This window comes from Microcaecilia unicolor, chromosome 7 (assembly GCF_901765095.1).
Source record: "Microcaecilia unicolor chromosome 7, aMicUni1.1, whole genome shotgun sequence".
Lineage (NCBI taxonomy): Eukaryota > Metazoa > Chordata > Amphibia > Gymnophiona > Siphonopidae > Microcaecilia > Microcaecilia unicolor.
The window spans coordinates 270,396,688-270,418,261 of NC_044037.1; the positions used below are offsets into that span (position 1 = coordinate 270,396,688).

At 42.0% G+C, this 21,574-nt stretch overlaps 1 protein-coding gene across 1 annotated transcript in view; it reads left to right on the forward strand.

Annotated features, from left to right (window-relative positions):
- NCKAP5 (NCK associated protein 5) overlaps positions 1 to 21,574 on the forward strand; it is an 898,061-nt gene that overhangs the window by 515,267 nt on the left and 361,220 nt on the right. Inside the window, exon 6 of the mRNA XM_030209965.1 lies at positions 21,405 to 21,554. Coding sequence (XP_030065825.1) covers positions 21,405 to 21,554 — 150 coding nt within the window. The remainder of the gene's footprint in view (positions 1 to 21,404; positions 21,555 to 21,574) is intronic.

The following is a 21,574-nucleotide window of genomic DNA, read 5'->3' on the forward strand; positions in this document are numbered from 1 at the left end:
ATGGTTGTGGTTCATGACCTCATTTTCTACGAAGATTAAGATCAAATTCAGATTGTACTACTCATGTTCACTAAGTTCAAAGAAGATCAGGTTACGTAAAGTGAATTATGTCATCTCTAAATTTTCATAACTAGAAAACCACAGAGTGCTTTAAACTAGAAGCTGGAAAACCAGGAGTGTGTCTCTTATACCTTGTGATCCAGAACCATAATGGCCACCATGGTGTGGCGTTTGTGAGCCTTTGGCCCACAGGTGGGCGCGTGAGAATCACCCAACCACCTCTGGGTAGACCGAGTCCCCTCAGAGCTAAGAGTACTCCCAAGAACTGGACCACAAGTGGGGATGAACTGAGGCAGCTTTATTAACAAAAAACACAAGGCTAAAAGGGTAGCCAAACGGCACAGAAAGGAAAACAGGCAGCTTAGCTAAACAGTCAACCTACCTGAAGCAAGGCAAACATAAAACATAGAATAAAGGTAAAGTAGAACAGCTTAGCTATATAGGGAAATCAAATGTAAGCAGCCTAGCTGCGCATCTCAATACTAGCGGACACAATGCAAAGCATAAAGTATACAGTAAAGATATCCAGAGGTACCTTGAGATGTGGCCTCAGCAGTTGCACCTGCAGCACTCCCCGTCATCCAGTCCACACAGTCCCAAGCGCAACACAAAGCCACTCATTTGTCCGGATTTCTGGACAAACGGGCAGTCTGGCGGTCGGGCCGCAGGATGGCCCACTCACCAGCCTGCCCGTTTGTCCAGAAATCCGGACAAATGGGCAGATTGACAAAACCCGCCCAGTTGCCCGGACATGTCCTCAAAAAGAGGACATGTCCGGGTAAATCTGGACATATGGTAACCCTATGCTAAATCCATTAGTGCACCTTAGTAAAAGGACCCCTAAGATATTCAGTCAAAAGAATATGCCTTTGATGGTGGCATATTGAAAAAGAAATACCCTCCAAAAATAGCTAAGGGGTCCTTTTACTAAGATGTGCGAACAGATGTAGGGGCCCTGTAAAAAGTGGCTTGCAGTAGTGTGGGTGCAGGAAATTGCCGTGCAACGAGGCCACTTTTGTCACAGCAGAAATTTCCATTATTTTAAATGGAAATCGTAAATGACCATCTGCTAATAAAAATATTGGCACACAGCGATTTACTGTCTGAGCCCTTACTGCCTCCTATTTAGCAGGCAGTAAGGTCTCATGTGCTAACCTGTTGGTAATCAGACAGCACACGCCGTTGGCCAATTACTACCAGACACGTCTACTCCCTGCCCCCGTGCTAGAAAACAGAAAAATATTTTCCAGCATGGGAAATGCCATGTAGCAAACACAGAACTACCGCAGGCGCTGTGGTGTACCACATGGTAGTGCTGTTTTGCAGCGTACTGCCCGCACAGTAGCCCTACCACGCCTTGGTAAAAGGGCCCCTTAGTGTTGCTAATGATTAGCGCATTCTAAAAGATAAGATGCCCATAGGAATATAATGGGCGTCATAGACGCCGACTCCGTGGGTGCTGTGGGTGCTCGAGCACCCCCAATATTTCACTCACCGGATGTTTGTTCCCTCCCTCCCTCCCTCCGAGTTCCAGGGTCGTTGTCCCTCCCTCCGAGTTCCAGGGTCATCGTCCCTCCCTTCGAATTTTAAAAGACATCTTGACTTACCTCGTCGGGGTTACGGTGGCTGGAAGCAGTGGTAAAAAGCATGCAGGCTCAGCGCTTACTTCAGTTTTCCCTTCTCTCTCTCTCAGCTCTGGTCCCACCCTCATTTCCTGTTTCCGCAAGGGCGGGACCAGAGCTGAGAGAGAGAGAAGGGAAAACTGAAGTAAGTGCTGAACCTGCACGCTTTTTATCACTGCTGCCGGCTGCCGTAACCCCAACGAGGTAAGTCAAGATGACTTTTAAAATTCAGAGGGAGGGGGCCTGGAACTCGAACGGAGGGAGGGAGGAAGGGAGGAACGATGACCCTGGAACTCGGAGGGAGGGGGGACCCTGTAACTGGGAGGGAGGGAGACCCTGGAACCGGGAGGGAGGGAGGGGGGACCCTGTGGAACTCGAAGGGAGGGAGGGGGGACCCTGGAAATTGGAGGGGGGACCCTGGAACTGGGAGGGAGGTAGGGGGGACCCTGGAACTCGGAGGGAGGGATGGACCCTGGAACTTGGAGGGAGGGACCCTGGAACTCGGAGGGAAGGGGAGGGAAAGGAGAGAGAGAGAGTGGAGGAGGAGGGCCTGGAACTCGAAGGGAGTGGGGCCTGGAACTGGGAGGGACTGGAACTGGGAGGGGGCCTGGAACTCGGAGGGAGGTGGATGGTGGACGAGGTAGGGGGACAGGGGAGGGGGGACGGTGGACAGGGGACGGAGGGAGAGGGAGGGGGTGGGGAGAAGGAGGGGGAACGAGGGGGAGGGGGATGGGGAGAGGGACGGGGAGGGGGAATGCACCACCTGTAAAAAAAAGAATTTCAGCACCCCCAATCATTTTGAAAAGTTGGCTCCTATGATGGGCGTCTTATCATTTAGCACACGCTAATCATTAGCACTCCTTAGTAAAAGGACCCCTATATAAATTATTTTGAAGATTGACCTCTGTTCTTAGAATGTGAATAACATATTCAATATATGTCCACTTGTAAAAAAGAAAAAAAATTAGAAAAACAGTATTTTTCCTCATCAGTTGCAAAGCACCTTAAATTGCTGCTCAGCAGATTGCATCCAAAAATGACAACACGGAAAATGAAGACAAATGAAAAAATTGTCATCTAGACAATGCAACTGTAATTACATTTCCATTAGCAAACATTAAGTCATTGTGTAGAAAATTATTCTACGTTTTAACTATAAAAATGCTCTTTCTTTAGAGCTGGAAAGATATTTCTATGGGGTAAAATGCATGTGAACAGGACAATGGGTTGATGTGTTACGGTTTAGTCATTAAATATTTTTGGCCCGGTCTACTAAGCATTTTTTCCATAAACAGAGAACGGGATTAGAGTCTCAGTAAATCAACCCCTTTGACAGAAATTCTTATTAATATTATTGTGGCTTTTCACTCTCCAGATACTGTTTCATCTTTGTCCGATTTTTAGTTTCACGACACAGCATTTCTTAGCACTTCTGGTGGTGTGCTGGTGTGTCCTAAGATTGTTTTTTGTTCAAATTTTTTTTTTTAGTTCTACTGGTTATGAAATGGAAAATTGCACTCAGGAGCTTTCAGAAGTGTCTGGCTATAATGAGCACTAGAGAACAGAATGCTTGTAAATGCAAATTAGTCGCATAACCTCTAATATCCATTTAATTAAGAGCCTGCTTTGCTTATCAGCTTCTTTTTGTACTTGCAGGTCTATTTTCTTTGGCTTTAAATGCTTTTGCAATTGAACTTTTTTTTTTTTTTTTTTTCCGAGAAGAAATCCTGGCTAGATGAAACAGGCAGTAAAAGCATCATCAGTAAATGTATTCATGTAACTGCACAGAACAGTTCAATAAGGATGATAGCCTGTGAAATTTAAGAGTGTTTTGAGCAAAGAATAAACATGTAGTAGATTTAGATTGATATGCCGCTTGTCGTAGGTTCTTAGTGGAGACATAAAGGAAACATTTTGTTCGGCGATTCATCTCCTACCTTTAATCTCAGAGATGTTTGCTGTACACTCTGTTCACCTTGCAAGTCAAATGCAAAGATGAAAAAGTACAATCTTATCTGCTTTGCCTGGCAGTGGGGAATGTTAAACTGTGAACCGATTAGGGTGCACGTGCAAAGCCTGGATTCATTCAAATTATTTCTCTGGTGTGATGGCACAGAAAGAGAGCTGTGTCAGGCAATCAAGTGGTATTGTATTATATTTCACCAGGCGGCACAAAATTTAAGATAGTTTATCTGCATACATACAAAATAAACCCAGGATATTTATAAGAAAAAGATACATGGGCAAACAAATAAGCCCTCTCTGAAAAAGACCTGACATAGGATTTGACAACGTTCTTTCTTTTCTTTCTTGCTGTACAATTATCCTTTGTAAAGACCCCAGAAAAAGCTTAGGGCTGTGCTGACCTTGGAAAACTAGATCTGTATTCTATGGATTCATATTTTCCAATTCTCTAATCTAAGGTATGGTTTAGGTTAACATATTAAATAGGTCTTTTTAATAGAGTGTTGTATCATGGATGAACGTTAATGCCGGTTATGCAAATTTAACACAGATTATCACAAGCATTATTTGCTGCAACTCCATCATTTTCAGTGGCTGAAACGCTAACTCAGGGTTGTTAGCTCATGTTAAAGTTAGCATGGCCTGTATTAATGTTAGCGTGTGCAATTTGATGCAACTAGAACTCAAAACTATCTTGCAGAATCAAGGCTTGCCTCTTTTAAGAAGATTTTGAGGGATTATTTATTTTATTTGGCATTTTTGTGCATTCTTGAGTTTGCTGTTTTATGAACGCATGGATTCACTTTAATCTGATATTCTTGCTTATGCTACCATGGTCATTTATTGTCTGAAGATGTCTTTGGGCACCGTTTACTAAGGCGCGTTAGCATTTTTAACATGCATACAATTAGCGTACATTTTAATTGTGTAGGCGCCTATAGGGATATTGTAGGCACATACATGGTTAACCGCAAGTACATTGTTAACGGGTGTTAAATATGCTAACGCGCCTATAATTTGCTTAGTAAACAGGGCCCTTTGTGTTTTTTGTTATGTATGTTTTCTTTGTATTTTTGTCTTGCATAAAGGTGATGTATAAATAAATATTTTAATTCTAATTCTATTGAAGCAAAACTTTCTTGCCATTTCATTAAAAGGTGGCTCCACATTTTTGATACAAATTTTGGCAGAAACTGGCCGATGCTGGAAGCGGCGTGTGGGAGACACCCCTCTGCTATTATTTGATATATATACAATTGCAAAACCGATCCCAGCGGGATGTGTAGGCTTTCTCCGAAGGGCAGTGCCGACTGGAAAGAAAGTGATTTTGCTCAGTTGGAGAGAGACTCAGGCACCCACAAGAGACTTGTGGAGAACAAAGATGACAGTTATTACACCTGGAACTGCAGGGCTGGTCTTAGGGCGAGGCGACCGAGGCGGCCGCATAGGGCCCAGCGCTCAAGGGGGCCACGTCGCGGCATGCCTGGGGTCGCCCCGCCCGCCGCTCCCACCCCCCCCCCCGGCGATCGATCGCTCTTCTGTAAAAAAATTGAGAAGCGCCGAGTAGCAGGCAGCGCCTCGTGTCTGCCCTGCTAGTACAAATCTTCTGCACATCGTCAGGCCGGCCTTCCCGCATTAAGTCTCGCCCTCCTCTGAGGTAATAGGCTCTTCCCGCATTAAGTCCCGCCCTCCTCTGAGGTAATAGCCTCTCCAGGCACTTGTACATCTCTTTAGAATGTCAAAAATCTTTTCAATTAGTGCCCTTGTCTGTCTGTGGGCCACAGTTTATCTCTCCTTTGCACCCTCCTGGGGGGTTGGCGATAGAGATCATATGGGTTATCTCCAGAGGAAGAGAAGACAGAAAAAAAAGAAAGTGATTAGGTAGTGGTGGATGAGGTTGGCAGATACAGCTGGTACAACACTGGGGCTTTTTTCGGCCAAGCAGGCAAGGGTAATTGAGGGTTCTGTCAAGAGTAAAAAGAAAGATATTATCTTATTTAGAAACCATCCTTCAGTGATCTCACCAAACTCAAAGTGATATGTGTACCAGATTGTGACTAGAGCTTATGAAGTATGGTCACACATCAGCTATGAGATTTGTGCTGTTGCATACCACTTGCATGTTGAGGCCTTTTAGTCTTTGTAACTTCCTGTATGTCTCACAGGTAACCTAACTGTTTTGGGGTTGTTGTTGTTTTTTTTTTTTTTTGCAATCTTTTGTTCCTGAAAGAGATCAAACAGATTCAGCTCATAAAACATTGCATTGTTTGGAGTTCTAACTGCTCCTGCTTATGGAAAGTGGAAAGCAATATGTTGACTAGCTCCCCTGAGAAAAGTGCTCAGAAACTAAGCGATGCAGAGTAAAATGGCTGGCTAGTTTATACTCACCATGGTCCCTAGAGGTATGTGAAAACCTCTAGTGGACGGAATGGTGAGGAGGGTGATGACCTTTAGGTCCACTGGCATAACATGTCCTTTTCAAGCCTCAGTCTAGAGCTGAGCCTCTAGATGGTGGTGTAGGTTGAATATTGTCTTCTTGTTGCATTGTTGCAAGAAATCTAGGAACTGGCTTCTTGGCCTGCACACACTGTGCAGAGGATACCTCCTATTCTCTGTTGCCTGTTCCTCCTTTGAGCCAGAACACACAGAATCCACTTGTTCACAGAACTCATTATCACCAGTCTAATCACCACAATGAACCCATACTTATCATCAGCATACTTATTATACTGTATAGTTACATGTCCTCTCCAGTACATATCTATCCTCCACATTTTGTCAGCATGTGCATTTCGATACTGTGGCTTATGAGTATGCACATTACTACCCTTTCTAAAATAGCATAGAATAAATAACCCTCAATATACATAAATATAGGCCTTTGTTCATGCAGCATAATCTTATAAAGGTACCCATATATTTTCCAGATATGGTAGTTGTGTTGAAGTTGTGGTCTGATGTTTAAGCCATTGAAATTATTATGGGTGTTTGAATTTTGCACTAAAAAGAATATATTATGGCAGTTCACCTTACCTGAAGGTTTTCCTCAACAATAATGCGCCTAGATGTTTGCCTGTATAACAGCACAGAGTGATTTACTTTAATCTATTAATTTATTTTTCTTTTGTTCTATTTTGGTTCCCAACAAATTTTAAACCCTCCCAGAGAACTGAGGGCCCTGTTTACTATGTATGCTAGAATTTTAAGCAAGCTTTAAAAATTAGCACGTGCTAATGCTAGAAACATCCATAGGAAGAATATATGGGTGTCTCTAGCATTAGCGCACACTGATTTTTTAGTGTGCACTAAAAATGCTAGTGTGCCTACAGCACAGTTTAGAAAACAGGGCCCTCAGTTTGTTTGTATTTTTTTTGGCTTTAGCTACTCCCTGATTGACTCCTTATAGGGAGCTGAGGAACAAACATATGATATAAAGGAATGAATAGCAGAGGGCAGAAATGTTTCTTTTCTTTTCTTTTTTTTTTTTTTTTTATAAACTAAATTGTGGAAACAAGTTAAAAGTTATAAATGTTTAAGAACTTTATTAAAAAGAATTATGTAATTAATTGACTAAAGTTAGGAGGTTAGAATATATTTTTCATTCAAAGTATACAGTACCTCTAACATTTATCTAATTTCTAAGATTTCGAAGTTTTGGGACCCTGTTTACAAAGGCATGCTAGCATTTTTAGAACACGCTAACCATGTAGATGCCTGTCATGAAACGCCTAGCCACCTGCCTGCAGTTACCCCATGTCCACTTATAGGGTCTATCCCCAGTGCAGCTTAGGTCTGTCTGCACCTGCTGCCTGTGCTCTACACCAGCACCCTCCTACCACAGACTAGGTCACAACCGCCTCTGGGTAAGTCTCCCACTCTCAAATTATCCCCAGTGATTTCTAGGTTACCGGATGCCACACTCCCAGTGGTCCCACAATTCCACGAAAGCACTCACAGACCCAACACACAAACCACCAGGATTATTTATCAGTCCAGAGACAAGCAGAGTGAACAAGCAATTTTGTTTATTCTCATGAAAATATTGAACAGTGAACAGAAAATGTGCAATCAGCAAACAATAACAGGTAACTGAAATATGGATCAATTATAACACTAACTAAACATTTGTTTACTTTCTAGAAAATACCTGGGAGATCAGGACATATAACTTCTCACCAGGTATCAAATATAAGCAAAGAGCTTTCTCTCTCTCTTCACCTGGGCTGAAACGGGAGAAAAAAACAAGTGCAATCCAAATAAAAAAAGCTCCTGGGCCAATCAGAACCCAGTCGACAAGTTAAAAAAAAAACTGGTTACATCACTATAGGCATTTCCTTTATCTGTGTGCAGAAATGTCAGTTCTTTATAACAGCTTAAAACATAACATGCACCACTTGCTGGCCAAAATAGAGAAATGCACTTCAAGAAATAATAAAGGCAGTTTTATAGGCTTAAAACACTGTTCTGTCACAATGCCCATAAGAATATCATGGGCATCCATACAGTTAGCACACGCTAACTTTTAGTGCACACTAAAAACGCTAGCATGCCTTTGTAAATAGAGCCTATAACTGGTAAATTACTTATACTTTAGTATCACTTCTACTGCTATTGCTCATTGAAAAAGAATTTGCCTAGCATATTTTAATGCTCTTCTGCCACTTAGGACTTTTCACTGTGCTCAGAATTAAGGAATTAATTCACACTTTTTAACACAGCACATATTTCCCATACAGAAGGGATTTATGCATTGGAGAAAACCACATTGATTAATTTGTGAATAAATCTGGGTGGCACATGCCCAGACTGAAAAGTTTTGAAGACCATGCATGCCTGTATTAGAAATATATGTAATTAGATAGTTGGTAGTTACTAGAATTGCTGCCAAATAAATGTTCTTTTGCAAGGAGCAAGACAAAAGCCTGTGAATCTTACAAGTAAAATTGTTCTTGTTTCCAAATACAGTTCCTAAGAGAACTGTCATGTCGGGCACAACAGATAAAGCCATCAGAAGATCCAAACAGCACCTTCCTTTAGCGGGGAATCTAAGATGGCTGCTAGTGCCACATTTTACATTTTTTTTCTACTTTTTGCTTGTTCTTACTTTGTATGCCTCTGGTCATTTCATGGGGAATAGGAAAAGGAAGACCAAGAATTAGTCTGCTGTACAGGATAGTCATGTTGTGATGACCACTTGGTAGATTGACTGCTCCATTGAGAATTCACCTTTGGGATTTCTGTTGGAGCTGAAGACAGCGCTAACTCTGTTCTTTGCACCAGTACATCAGGATGTTCCAGATATGCAACAGACCTCTGTTCAGAAGAGTGGCATCTGGGAAACACTGTGAATGGAATCTGAGAAAGCTCAGCTCAGGAAAGGTGAGCCCTCACTGTTGGAGGTTCCATCGATGCCTTTTAGGGAAGTGATGGGGGTTATATCCTCCTCATAGGCGGTCGGTGGAGAATAAAGGGGGTGGGGTTAGGGGTGGGGCTTAAATCCATAATTGTCTGATAACACACAGAAAAAATAAATAAATAAAAATAAAAGTCACAATTAATACCTTTTATTAAATTTAGATATTAGATATGTATCATACTGTATGTCAAAGAATAAAGTGGTTGCTCAAAGCATATACTAACCACAATCACTCAACTGCAAAACACTATGCACAACTTTGTGCAAAAACACACTCAGAACCTTACTGTACCATAAATATTACACTGGGCAGAACCTAATACACCAATATACCACCCATACGGAAAATGCAGACCGTCAACAATATGAAACAAGGATCATAATATCACAATTCTCATGTACAGCCACAAAACATCCTAATTCATGTTTAATGTGGGATAAAATGCCATACATAAGTAAATAAATATAAACATTTAATGTTGAGCACCTGATTCTCAAAGTGGACATATTCCAAGCACTATAATGAAAATAAAATGATCTTTTCTACCTTTGTTGTCTGGTGACTTTGTTTTTCTGATCATTCTGGCCCAGTATCCAATTCTGCTGCTATCTGTCCTCTTAACTCCGTTTCCAGGGCTTCCTTGCCATTTATTTCTTTACTTTCTGCCTTTCTTCTTCATTTCTTGTCCTCGCTCCCCTGCTCCCCCCACCCCTCCAGCCATCCACACCCACCCACCCTTTGATTCTCTTCTCTCCTCTCTGTTCTCGGGCAGATTTTCTAACAGGAGCTGCTCATCCAATCAGAGAGCTCTATTTGAATGCAGATTAACATATAGACACTCTAATGGGAATTTTTAGTCAAAAACACTAGCTAAACCCTTCGTTTTTGGATCAGAGTTCACATTTTTGATCAGAGCCATGCCCTAACATTAAGGCTGTAAACATTTCCAACAATTTTTACCCATAAATATGCAAATGAGAATCTCCCCAAAACGGACTAATTTGCATATGGCTTGAGCAAATTTGAGTACATAGCATACTAATCCCACTTCCTAGCACCTAAATTCTGCAATTAGATTTAATGCAAATACTTTTAAAACTTATTTTTAGCAGATTTAAAATTTCAAGGGTCAGTGCAAGTCTCTTTGGTGTGAACTGCTCATGTGCAGGAATTCATGATCCTAGTTAAATATCTCCCTGGCAACCCAGAACACCTCCAGCCAACCCCCCTGCTCTGCTCTCCCAGCAGTAAGATAATCAAATTACAACTGGTTATACACAAGGCTAGAGACGGCTTTCACTGCTGCTATTTAAATCCCCCCCCCCCCCCCCAGAGCAGCAGGGCTCGCAGGAGAACTACTACTAATACTATTTAGCATTTCTATAGAAACAGCTGATCCATCCTGCTGTGTCTGGGGAGGCATAGCCTCCCCAAGCCTCTTATACCAGGCGCCTATGATCCTCCTCGATTTCTGATGGTTCTGTGGCTGCTACTGGTCAAGTAGGAGTTCCTGTGCATACAGCTGTTTCTCTAGGAGTGGAGGAGTAGCCTAGTGGTTAGTGCAGTGGACTTTGATCTTGGGGAACTGAGTTTGAGTCCCACTGCAGCTCCTTGTGACTCTGGGCAAGTCACTTAACCCTCCATTGCCCCTGGTGCAAAATAAGTACGTGAATATATGTAAACCACTTTGAATGTAGATTGTAAGCTCTTTGAGCAGAGACTGTCCCTCTATGTTAAATTGTACAGCGCTGCGTAACCCTAGTAGGGCTTTAGAAATGTTAAGTAGTAGTAGTAGAATGTAGTTGCAAAAAACGACCAAATCCTTCCCTCTGCCATCATGTCTAACATTTCTCCCTTCCCTCCACCCCTATGCCCACCATTTCTCCCTCTTCTCCATCCCTATGTTCAACATTTCTCCCCCTCTCACCACCTATCCCCTCTCTGTGCAGCATGTCTCCCTCCCCTCCACCTCATATGCAGCCAAGACTTCTCCCTTCCTAACCCCTCCACCCCTTTGCTGCATCTCTCCCTTCTTCCCCATGCAGCATCTCCCTCACCCACCATGCCTCATTTTTCCATCTTCCCTCCCCCCCTGTGCAGCTGCTGTCCCCCCTCTTCCCTCCCCTGTGCAACATCTATTTCTCATCATCCCTTCCCCCGTGCAGCAACTTTCACCCCATCTTCCCTCACCCTCCTTGCAGGCCCGCCCAGCAGCAGTGTTCCTGTAGCTTGCAGCAATTCCGGTCGCAGGCTCGGCTCGCAGCGATTCCCACATGCTGCCTTCCGGCTGCCGCTCAACAATCTCCTTGCGGCTACTAAGCGCTAACCTGGAAGCCTCTCCTCTGCCACAGCTTCTGGTTTCTACCCAGTCAAGATGCGGCAGAGGAGAGGCTTCCGGGTTAGCGCTTAGTAGCTGCAAGGAGATTGTTGAGCGGCAGGCAGTATGTCGGAATCGCTACGAGCCGAGCCTGTGACTGGAATCGCTGTGCAGAAACACTGCTGTTGGGCGGGCCTGACCCCAAATTGAGTGGGCCCAGGCCCACCTGGGCCTGCCCGTGGCTACGCCCCTGGTTTCCAACTCTTTTGCAATCTTAAGCGGTCTTATACTCTTCAAGTGGCCCTTATTGATGATGTCAGCATGCAGCCCCAAAGCACTGGAAAAACTGCTTTCAACATTTCACAAGGTCTGTCACAGACTGCTTTATATCCTCAGGTACTCCTCTTCCTTCTGCTGTTCCCAAAACTCCTACATTCCTGTGCAATCTTATAGTCTTCAAATAACCCTTATTGGCAATGCCAGCAGCTCAACCCAAAAAGCCAGAGAAATTGCTTCCAATACCATCACCTTCTTACAAGGGTCAGTAGGGTCCTCCTCCTTCTGCTGCCCCCCCCCCCTCAAGTTCTTGTAGTTTCCTAGGTGGTATGTGGGTCTATTCCTCAGGAGGATAATTATAAGGCAGTCATATTGTCATTCTTGCATTCTCAAGATACTACAGGCTAGAATTAAAAATTAGGAAATATGTCAGGCCTGGAGCAAAGATCCTCAAAACTATCAGGCACTCCCCTCACCCATCATAGAAATATATTTTGTGTACATTCCACTTATATGAACTGGCCAAGCAAGGATGACGAGGAAGGTTAAATTACATTATCTGATAATTTCCCTTTATTCAATCTTTCCTGAATAGTTCAGAATTGTGTGCTTCGGAGGCAGAGATGTGGTGAGGACTTCAGGAGACAGCATATATCTGAGGTACAGGGGAAACAGGAAGTCTGCTCCCACTGGCTTGATTTAAAAAAAAAAAGTTGGTGTGAGGCATGCCATGCAGGAACATTAGTCAGCTTTGGTTTCTCTTCTGCAGCAGGCTTTGTAGAGAACTGAACAGTTTTGTTCTGTCTCCACCTGCTGACGGGAGAGTGGAATCCTCACTTCTCTAGACAGTTCAGGTAGAATTCAAGGAAAGGTAATTATCAGGTGATACAATTTAATCCTCTACCAAGTCACTGGAAAAACAGTTTATGAAGGACTTCAAAGGACTTTGAAATAGATAATCTACTGACAGATTGCCTTCCCATGACATTGGGTACAAAAGATGTCAAAAGTAGAGCCAACTAAATTCACAACACAGAACAGGGAGATATTTGTAGCAATGCAGTGAACTGCAAAAGCAAGACTGAAAGTCTCTCAGTAATAAGGCTGAAACATTTGAGACTCTTGAAGAAACTGCAAGGTAATATTTATTCTCTTAGAAAACAAAATGAAGACTATTTGCATGTGCAAAACTTTTACTTCTATTTTTACAATAAGAGTCCTAAATATTGAACAAAACATTTTCTATAAAACCTCAATCATCATCTTTACATCCCAATTAAATAAGAATCATAACCCCCTCCCCTACCACCACCACCACCAATCACCCAATTAAACCTCCCAACTAATTAAAAACTTTGGAATAAACCTAGGCTTTTGATTTCCTTTTAAAGGAGGGATAAAACCTCTTGAGACATAAGTCCAATGGAAAAATATTCCACAATTTAAGGCCATACACTAAAAGGTCACACTGGCTGGTTATCCTGTAATTTAACCCTCTCTGGCACTCTGAGAAGAAATTGCTGTGATAAACAGAAATCCTACAAAGCTTGATAAACCTGAATTAAAGATTGCAGATATAATGGCCCATCTCAGAACAATGCCTGAAATACCAGTCAAAGGATTTTAAACTGAATCCAGTATTCAATGAGTACTCAATAAAACAATATCAAACATGAGTCATTTGATCAGATGATTTCAAATTCCTTAATATTGAAGCAGCAGTGCTGTGGACTAGTTGAACCTGAAACTTTGGAAGACCACACTAAAGGCTGTTATAATAATTCCAGCTGAGATGCAATGAAAGCATGGACCAATGTAGTCAAGTTGATTTTATTGATCAAAAAATGAATCCATCTCAGTAGGTGTAATCTACAAAAGGATGCCGTCACCGTTGAGGAAATTTGGTTTGTTAAAGATAAATAACTGTTTATCAGTACACCCGGGTCCTAACTACCTCTTTACAATTCAATGGAAACCCATCAATAGATGAACACTTCAACAATTCATGGCCACATCTACCAATCCATAAATGACATGATTTAGCAGGGTTGAGTTTCTATTATACCAACTTAAACAGCAGAAAACATCATTCAGACATCCATTAACCTGATCAATAATTGCAGACTGGTTCTCATCACATTCAACCATAACTGGATTTCATTTGAAAACAAATGACATGGCATTCCATGTCTCTCTATAAATTCAACCAACATGCAGGTCAGAGAGTAATGGTGATAATATGAAACTCTCTGGCGAGTCATAAGTTACAGAACACGTGTATTGAACTGAAGCAACTGACTCCCTCCACACATTCTAAAACTTGTCTATATATAGGTCACTCAGTACAGTTACTCAGAAAGGACAACTGAGAGTCTGGACAATATGATGGCACCTAAAAAGTGTCTATGGCCATATCCTTTAAAAACATGGAGACGACTATCTGCTTCAATAAATGAGGAAAGTACATAGGGATAAGTTAACCCCCCTTCCTTAAGAAAACCCATAAGGATTGGATCCAACTGACAGGAAGTAACTGTAATCTCTCTCAACATATCCCTGATTTCTTTCACCAGTAAAGAAAGGAAATGGTGCACATCAACTTTTGGACCAAAAGCCCTACCCGGTTCAAAAACTATTTTCTCTGAACCCTATCCCATTCCAATTGTATTGTCATCAATCTTGTGGGAGAAAAAACAGCTAAACACATCATCCATTAGTCCAGTTGCCCGCCCCCAAAATATCTTCATAGGCAGTAGATACTTTTTTTTAAACACTTCAATCAAATATTGTGATGTGTTGCCTTCAGTATTCAACTGATTGGCATCAAAAGGGAGACAGACCAGTGAGACAGTGAGTTCTATGTATTGTACTCCTGGCTAAGAGTCTATCTATCTATTTATTTATGTATTTATTTATTACATTTGTACCCCGCGCTTTCCCACTCACAGCAGGTTCAATGCAGCTTACATAGTAATTGGGATTACAAAGTATTGGTGGAGAGAAATAAGTTGAGTATTATCAGAGTAATAAAAGAAATAGGAATGTAGAAATGCAGGGATGAGGGGAGTAGGAGAAGTATGGGCAAGGGTAAGTGAGCAATTGGAGGGTAGATGAGGTGGAGGGGAATGGGCAAGAGTGAAGGGAGTAGGAGAGGTGTAAGGGTAGGTGAGCATTGCTTACAAAGTTACCACAAGCAATAATGCACCAAAATATGTGTACTGTGCTATAGAGCCCATCTTGTACACTGGAACCTATTCACTAATAATGTATGTTTTCATGCATTAACACTGAATAGACCCTTAAATAGAGATACATGTGCTGAATTTTGGTTTGTACAGTTAGATTCTTGATTACAATTAGACTGACTGTAGAAAAATCTGTGCGTTAAAGCTTAGTTTCATTTAATTTAAACACTTGCTATGCTATCTGTCATTTGGCACGTCAAAGCACTTTAACCACAAAATAACAATAAAAATAAGCAGCAATTTGCAATCAATATATAATAAAACAAAGAAACAGTTTACAATATAATTAATAAAATATAACAGAGAGGCACAGACTTTTAGGGGGAAAAAAAAGATATAAACACAAGAACCATACTACAGGTAAATATAAATGGCCAGATATTCAAAGCAGGGCCGCCGAGAGACACAGCCTGGCCCGGGGCAGAACCAGACCGTCACATGCCACCCCCTCACGCCGCCACTCCCTCTCGCCCGCCCACCCCCTTACCTTCCTTTCTCTGCATCCAAGGGGCTAGAAAGCCTCTTTCTGCCTGCCTTCTCCCACTGTCTGTCCTCTTCTGCTTCTGTCCATGCCGGGAGTCATGACCCAGATGATTGCATGAATACGATATTGCGCTAATGCCACACAGGAGCAGAAGAGGGCAGACCCGGAAGCAGGCAGGAATAATCTTGCTGGTGACGGCCCCCCTTGGAGGCTAAGCTCGGGGGAAGTTCGCCCCACCTCCACCCCCCTCTCTGCGGCCCTGATTCAAAGTGATGTAAGGGGGCAGGAAAGGCTCCTGTCTGCTTCAATCGCCTGTGACTGATAACCCCCAATATTCAGTGGCACTAAACTAGACATTTTAAAAAATGGGCAGGTCAGGGATTTTACAGGTGACAGCGTTGGGGAGGATCCAGCAGTATTCAATGCTGGCACCTGCATACCTAAGTGGTCAAATTTAGGACAGCTCAAAAGCTGTCCTAATTCAAGCCACTTACCTATATGGGTGCCGACACTGAATTTTGCTGGTACTCGCGTAGCGTTTTTTTTTTTGTGCCCACACTATCCCTCCTGTCATCCCTCAAAAAGCGCTCCTCCTTCCCTTCCCCTCCTCCTGCTTGTACCATGTAGAAGTCTCCCAACCCCCTTGAAATGTAGCTTACTACCCAACCCCTCCCCATGGTCTAGTCTAGGAAGGCCCCCCTGTGCCTACCTTTGCTCCCTGTTCATCCAATAACTGTAAGGTCTAGAAATAGGATTCTACCATATCTAATTGACTAAACACAAAGGCATGGAGGGAGGGTCTTGAATGTCCTCTAAATCCAAAATGGCTGGAGGAGACACGTTCCCTCGAATTCTATATAGTGTGACTTAATGGCGTGTGCAAATCTGGTTGTATTCTGGATTTGCATGCACAACTTAATTAGCTAACAAGCCAATCAGTGCCAATAATTGCTAGTTAACAAGCAATTATTGATACTAATTGGCTTTAGAGTTTACGCGCACAACTTACTTAGTGTATTCTGTAAAGTGATGCGCATAAATTCAAATGTGCACTGCTGAAGAGGGGATATGGACATAGGCATGGAATGGGTGTGTCATGGGTGTTTCTAAAAGCTATGCGTGTTGTTATAGAATACACCCAGTCTGCGCTTAATTTAGGTGTAGGCATAACTGCCTGTGACTACATGTAGTTGCGTTGATAAGCACTAGGTGTATTCTAGGAACCATGCCAAAATTTAGGCGTAGTTTATAGAATACATCTATATATTTTTTTCAGTGCCATTTTTTAGGTGTCATATATAGAATTTAGCCCAATATGCATAAAAAAGAAAATGTCTCTGAAACAACATAGTAACATAGTAAATGACAGCAGATAAAGACCTGTACGGTCCATCCAGTCTGCCCAACAAGATAAACTCATTTTACATGATATGTGTTACTTTATATGTATACCCGAGTTTGATTTGTCCTTACCTTTCTCAGGGCACAGACTGTAGAAGTCTGCCCAGTACTGTTCTTGCGCTAAGTTCTGAAGCTAACATCGAAGCCCCTTAAAATTTACACTCCAGCCCATCCCTATCTATTCAGTCATGATCCGGGCATAGATCATAGAAGTCTGCCCAGCTCCCGTTTTGTTTCCCCAATTACTGGCGTCGCCACCCAATCTCCGCTAAGATTCCATGGAACCATTCCTTCTAAACCGGATTCCTGTGTGTTTGTCCCACGCATGTTTGAATTCCATTACCATTTTCATCTCCACCACCTCCCGCGGGAGGGCATTCCACATATCCACCACCCTCTCCGTGAAAAAAGACTTTCTGACATTAGTCCTGAGTCTGCCCCCCTTCAACCTCAATTTATGTCCTCTAGTTCTACCGCCTTCCCGTCTCCGGAAAAGGTTCATTTGTGGATTAATACCTTTCAAATATTTGAACGTCTGTATCATGTCACCCCTGTTTCTCCTTTCCTCCAAGGTATACATGTTCAGGTCAGCAAGTCTCTCCTCATACGGTTTGCATTGCAAATCCCATACCATTTTTGTAGCTTTTCTTTGCACCGCTTCCAGTCTTTTTACATCTTTAGCAAGATACGGCCTCCAAAACTGAACACAATACTCCAAGTGGGGCCTCACCGACTTGTAGAGGGGCATCAACACCTCCTTTCTTCTGCTAGTTATGCGTTAAAAAAACAAGCATAACATATGACTATTAAAGTTTATATGTGAGCCCAGTGCAGTCCTTAGTGTGGTCACCTCTTCCTTAAGGGTATCTTGAATTATAGGTGCTAACAGTGGCAGAGCCTTCCACTGGCTAAACCACATTTCCTCCGATTTTGTGTACATTTAGCTCAGTTTGTGTTGAAATAGCCAGCAAGCAATGACACCTAGTCAGGATTTCAAATTGCTCAGATGAAGACAAAGGCAATTTATTAGAGAAACTAATTGAATGCCATCTGCGTAAACGTTGCTACTAATTCCAAAAACTTGAATCAATAAGAATAACAGTGAAAGAAAGAGTTTGAAAAGAACAGGTGATAGGATTGATCCTCAAGAAACCCCACATGAGACAAAGGAGATTAAAAAATCCAGACTACCCAGAAAGAGCAACCCAATAGAAATTATCTAAATCAGTCTAGGATAGAACCATTCATTTCCAGCTCTTTTAGGTAAGCAAGCAAATACCACACTCATCTGTAGTAAAAATAGGACTGTGTCCGTTATCATCAAGGTTCGTGAAAATGTCACTTGTCAGTGCTACAGGTGCCATCTCAGTACTATGGATGCAACAGGAACCCAGTGACCTGGGGACATAGGGCATTATCCAGGAAGTCTGGTAGTTGAAATTTGATAGAATGATAGTGTGTGTGTATATATATATATATTTATATATATATGTATATATATATATATATATGTGTATATATATATATATTTTTGTCTATTAGATTGTAAGCTCTTTGAGCAGGGACTGTCTTTCTTCTGTGTTTGTACAGCGCTGCGTACACTTTGTAGCGCTCTAGAAATGTTAAATAGTAGTAGTAGTAGTAATATATATATATATATGTATATATATATATATATATATATATATATATTCTTCAAAACAGGTCTTATTAACACCTAGAACTCTGAAACCAAGCCCTGGGGTGGAAAAGGGAAAAGGCCCTTTTCCACCCCACTTCTCTTGTTAGAACTTAGCCAAACCTTTTTCAAACCCTGCTAAGGTAATTGCTTTTAACACATTCTTTAGCAATGAATTCCAGAGTTTAATTACATGCTGAGTGAAGAAATATTTTCTCCATTTTTTAAATTTACTACTTAGCTTCATTGTGTGCCTCCTAGTCCTTGTTTTTTTGGAAAAAGTAAACAAGCAATTCACATCTGCCTATTCCACTCCACTCAGTATATCTCCCCTAAGTCTTGCCTATGTATATGTTCAGGAATGTTGTTCTTTATAATAATCTCTACCATTTTGCCTGGCACCAATGTCAGGCTCACTGGTCTATAATTTCCCAGGTCGCCTCTGGAACTCTTTAAAATAATTACTGAAGATCAGAGTGAGGGAGAGAATTCTTCTGGAATAGAAGAGATTTTCCTATAGTAACATTAAGCAAATGAATTTGAAGACGGCCAAATCTTCTTCAGGATGCGAAGAACTCTCAGATGAGTTGAAAGCCAAGCTAAAAAGGAGTTTAGACTTGTTCTCACAGACATGGCAATGATGAGAATTAAGTCTCTCTTTGCATGTCATACTGCTTCTTTACATCTAGTGTCAAGTTCCTTACATGCTGAAAGGAATTTTATACTTCTACCACTTCCACACTGTCTGGCAAGCTTTTCTTTTGACTAATTGTAAACCTGCATGATACTAAGAGTAACTATTGATAGTTATTGTAAGCCTTCAGAGGTGCCGCGGAGGGGCATAATTGAATGGCGCCGGCCATCTATATGGCCGGCGCTGCAAAAGGCGGTCCCGAACCTTATTATCGAAAAAGATGGCCAGCCATCTTTCGTTTCGATAATACGGTTGGGGCCGGCCAAATGTCAGAGATGGCCAGGTTTGAGATGGCCGGCATCAGTTTTCGCCGATAATGGAAACCGAGGCCGGCCATCTCAAACCCGGTCAAATCCAAGGCATTTGGTCATGGGAGGACCAACATTTGTAGTGCACTGGTCCCCCTGACATGCCAGGACACCAACCGGGCACCCTAGGGGGCGCTTCTAAAAATTAAAAATAAAAATAGCTTCCAGGTGCATAGCTCCCTTACCTTGGGTGCTGAGCCCCCAAATCCCCCCCAAACCCACTCCCCACAACTCTACACCATTACCGTAGCCCTTATGGGTGAAGGGGGGCACCTACATTTGGGTACAGAGGATTTGGGGGGGGGGTTGGAGGGCTCCCATTTACCACCACAAGTGTAATAGTTGGGGGGGGGATGGGCCTGGGTCCACCTGCCTGAAGTGCACTGCACCCATTAAAAACTGCTCCAGGGACCTGCATACTGCTGTCAGGGAGCTGGGTATGACATTTCAGGCTGACATAGAGGCTGGGTTTTTTGTGGGTGGGAGGGGGTTGGTGACCACTGGGGGAGTAAGGGAAGGTGATCCCTGATTCCCTCCAGTGGTCATCTGGTCAATTGGGGCACTTTTTTGAGACTTGGTCCTAAAAGAAAATGGACCAAGTGAAGCCGGCGAAATGCTCCTCAGATTATACAAATTCCTTGAGAAGGTACCCTAAGTTCAAGTGTATAGACATACCTTTGAAAATTGCCCTCTTAACCTTAAAATGACTATTTTCACTGTTTGTACTGTGTTAGTACTATGGTAAGATGATAACTATTGATTTTACCATATAGGGGATAATTTTATGGATTATGTAATATGTTTTACATCAGGAAAGTGATTTGTGTCGGAAGTTGGCCGGCGATCTCTTTCGAAAATAAGCTTGTGTGTCTAAATTTTGGGAATGCTCCTCACTTATCCATGACCCCTTCCCTGGTCAGCCCCCTTTTGAGTTGCACATGTGAGACAATTTAGGCACACAGTGTTACAGATTAGCACATAGGCAGATCCGAGCATAAGTTCTAATTAGTGCCAATTAACATCAAAATGGCTCATTAACTAATTAGTTTGCATGTGGATCTGGGACCCACATCCAAATTTGGGTGACCTTTATAGATTTTGGGGATATGCGTGCCCTCTTTGGACACGTAGTGCAGTCTCTATAAAGAGCGTGCACCGCTATTGGTAAACAATAAAAAATTAATTTTCATTTTTTTTCTGCTCCTTTTTGTTTGATAGCAACATATGACATGAGATATATCATTACAAAAATATATATTAGAAACCTAACACTACATCAACATCGTCTAGAGTTCTTTACTTCTAAATGCAAATTGATGTATAGATAATATTCTTTTAGTGCTCAGATTGCAGTGTATGTATTGCAGCCAAAAGCTGTTTTATGGCTGCAATACATATACACTGCAATCTGAGCACTAAAAGAATATTATCTATACATCAATTTGAATTTAGAAGCAAAGAACTCTAGACGATGTTGATGTAGTGTTAGGTTTCTAATATATTTTTTGTGATAACGTTGGAAGAAACCAGTTTTGGTGAACCCCAGATTATTTTCATATGAGATATATCATTGACATTTCCCATATTGTTGCAAACGAATGCCCATCCCTAGTTTCTGATGCATAGAGGCTCAGCGATAACATTGTTGGTTCTCTGCCTCCAACAGTAAAACCAAATCTTAGTTGTGGTAGCAAATAAGTCCTGTATCAGTTCTATATCACTGGCTGTCACCTACATTTTGCAAGTAGTAGTGATAGCTTATAGATGTGAATGAAAATGTTCTGTGGTAAAAACAACCCAGCAGGCTTGTAATTACTTACAATTAGCATCATGCAGAGAAATGTACATTTAAAAAAATAGGAAGAAGAAGTCAAAAGCACAGCTTCTGCCTATGATGCGCATTGCTTAATTATTGAAATAACTATTGATCATTGTAGGAAAAACTGTCAGAAGAGGAGAGAAAGCAGAAAACTAAAATGGAAGGTCACCGCTTGCCAGTAGATGAGGATTCGAAAAGCGAAATTAGCAGCACTGAAGGAGAGAAAGATAAGACCAAACTACTGCTTGAACGATTGAAAGTTCTGGAGGTAAGAAATAACACAACTTT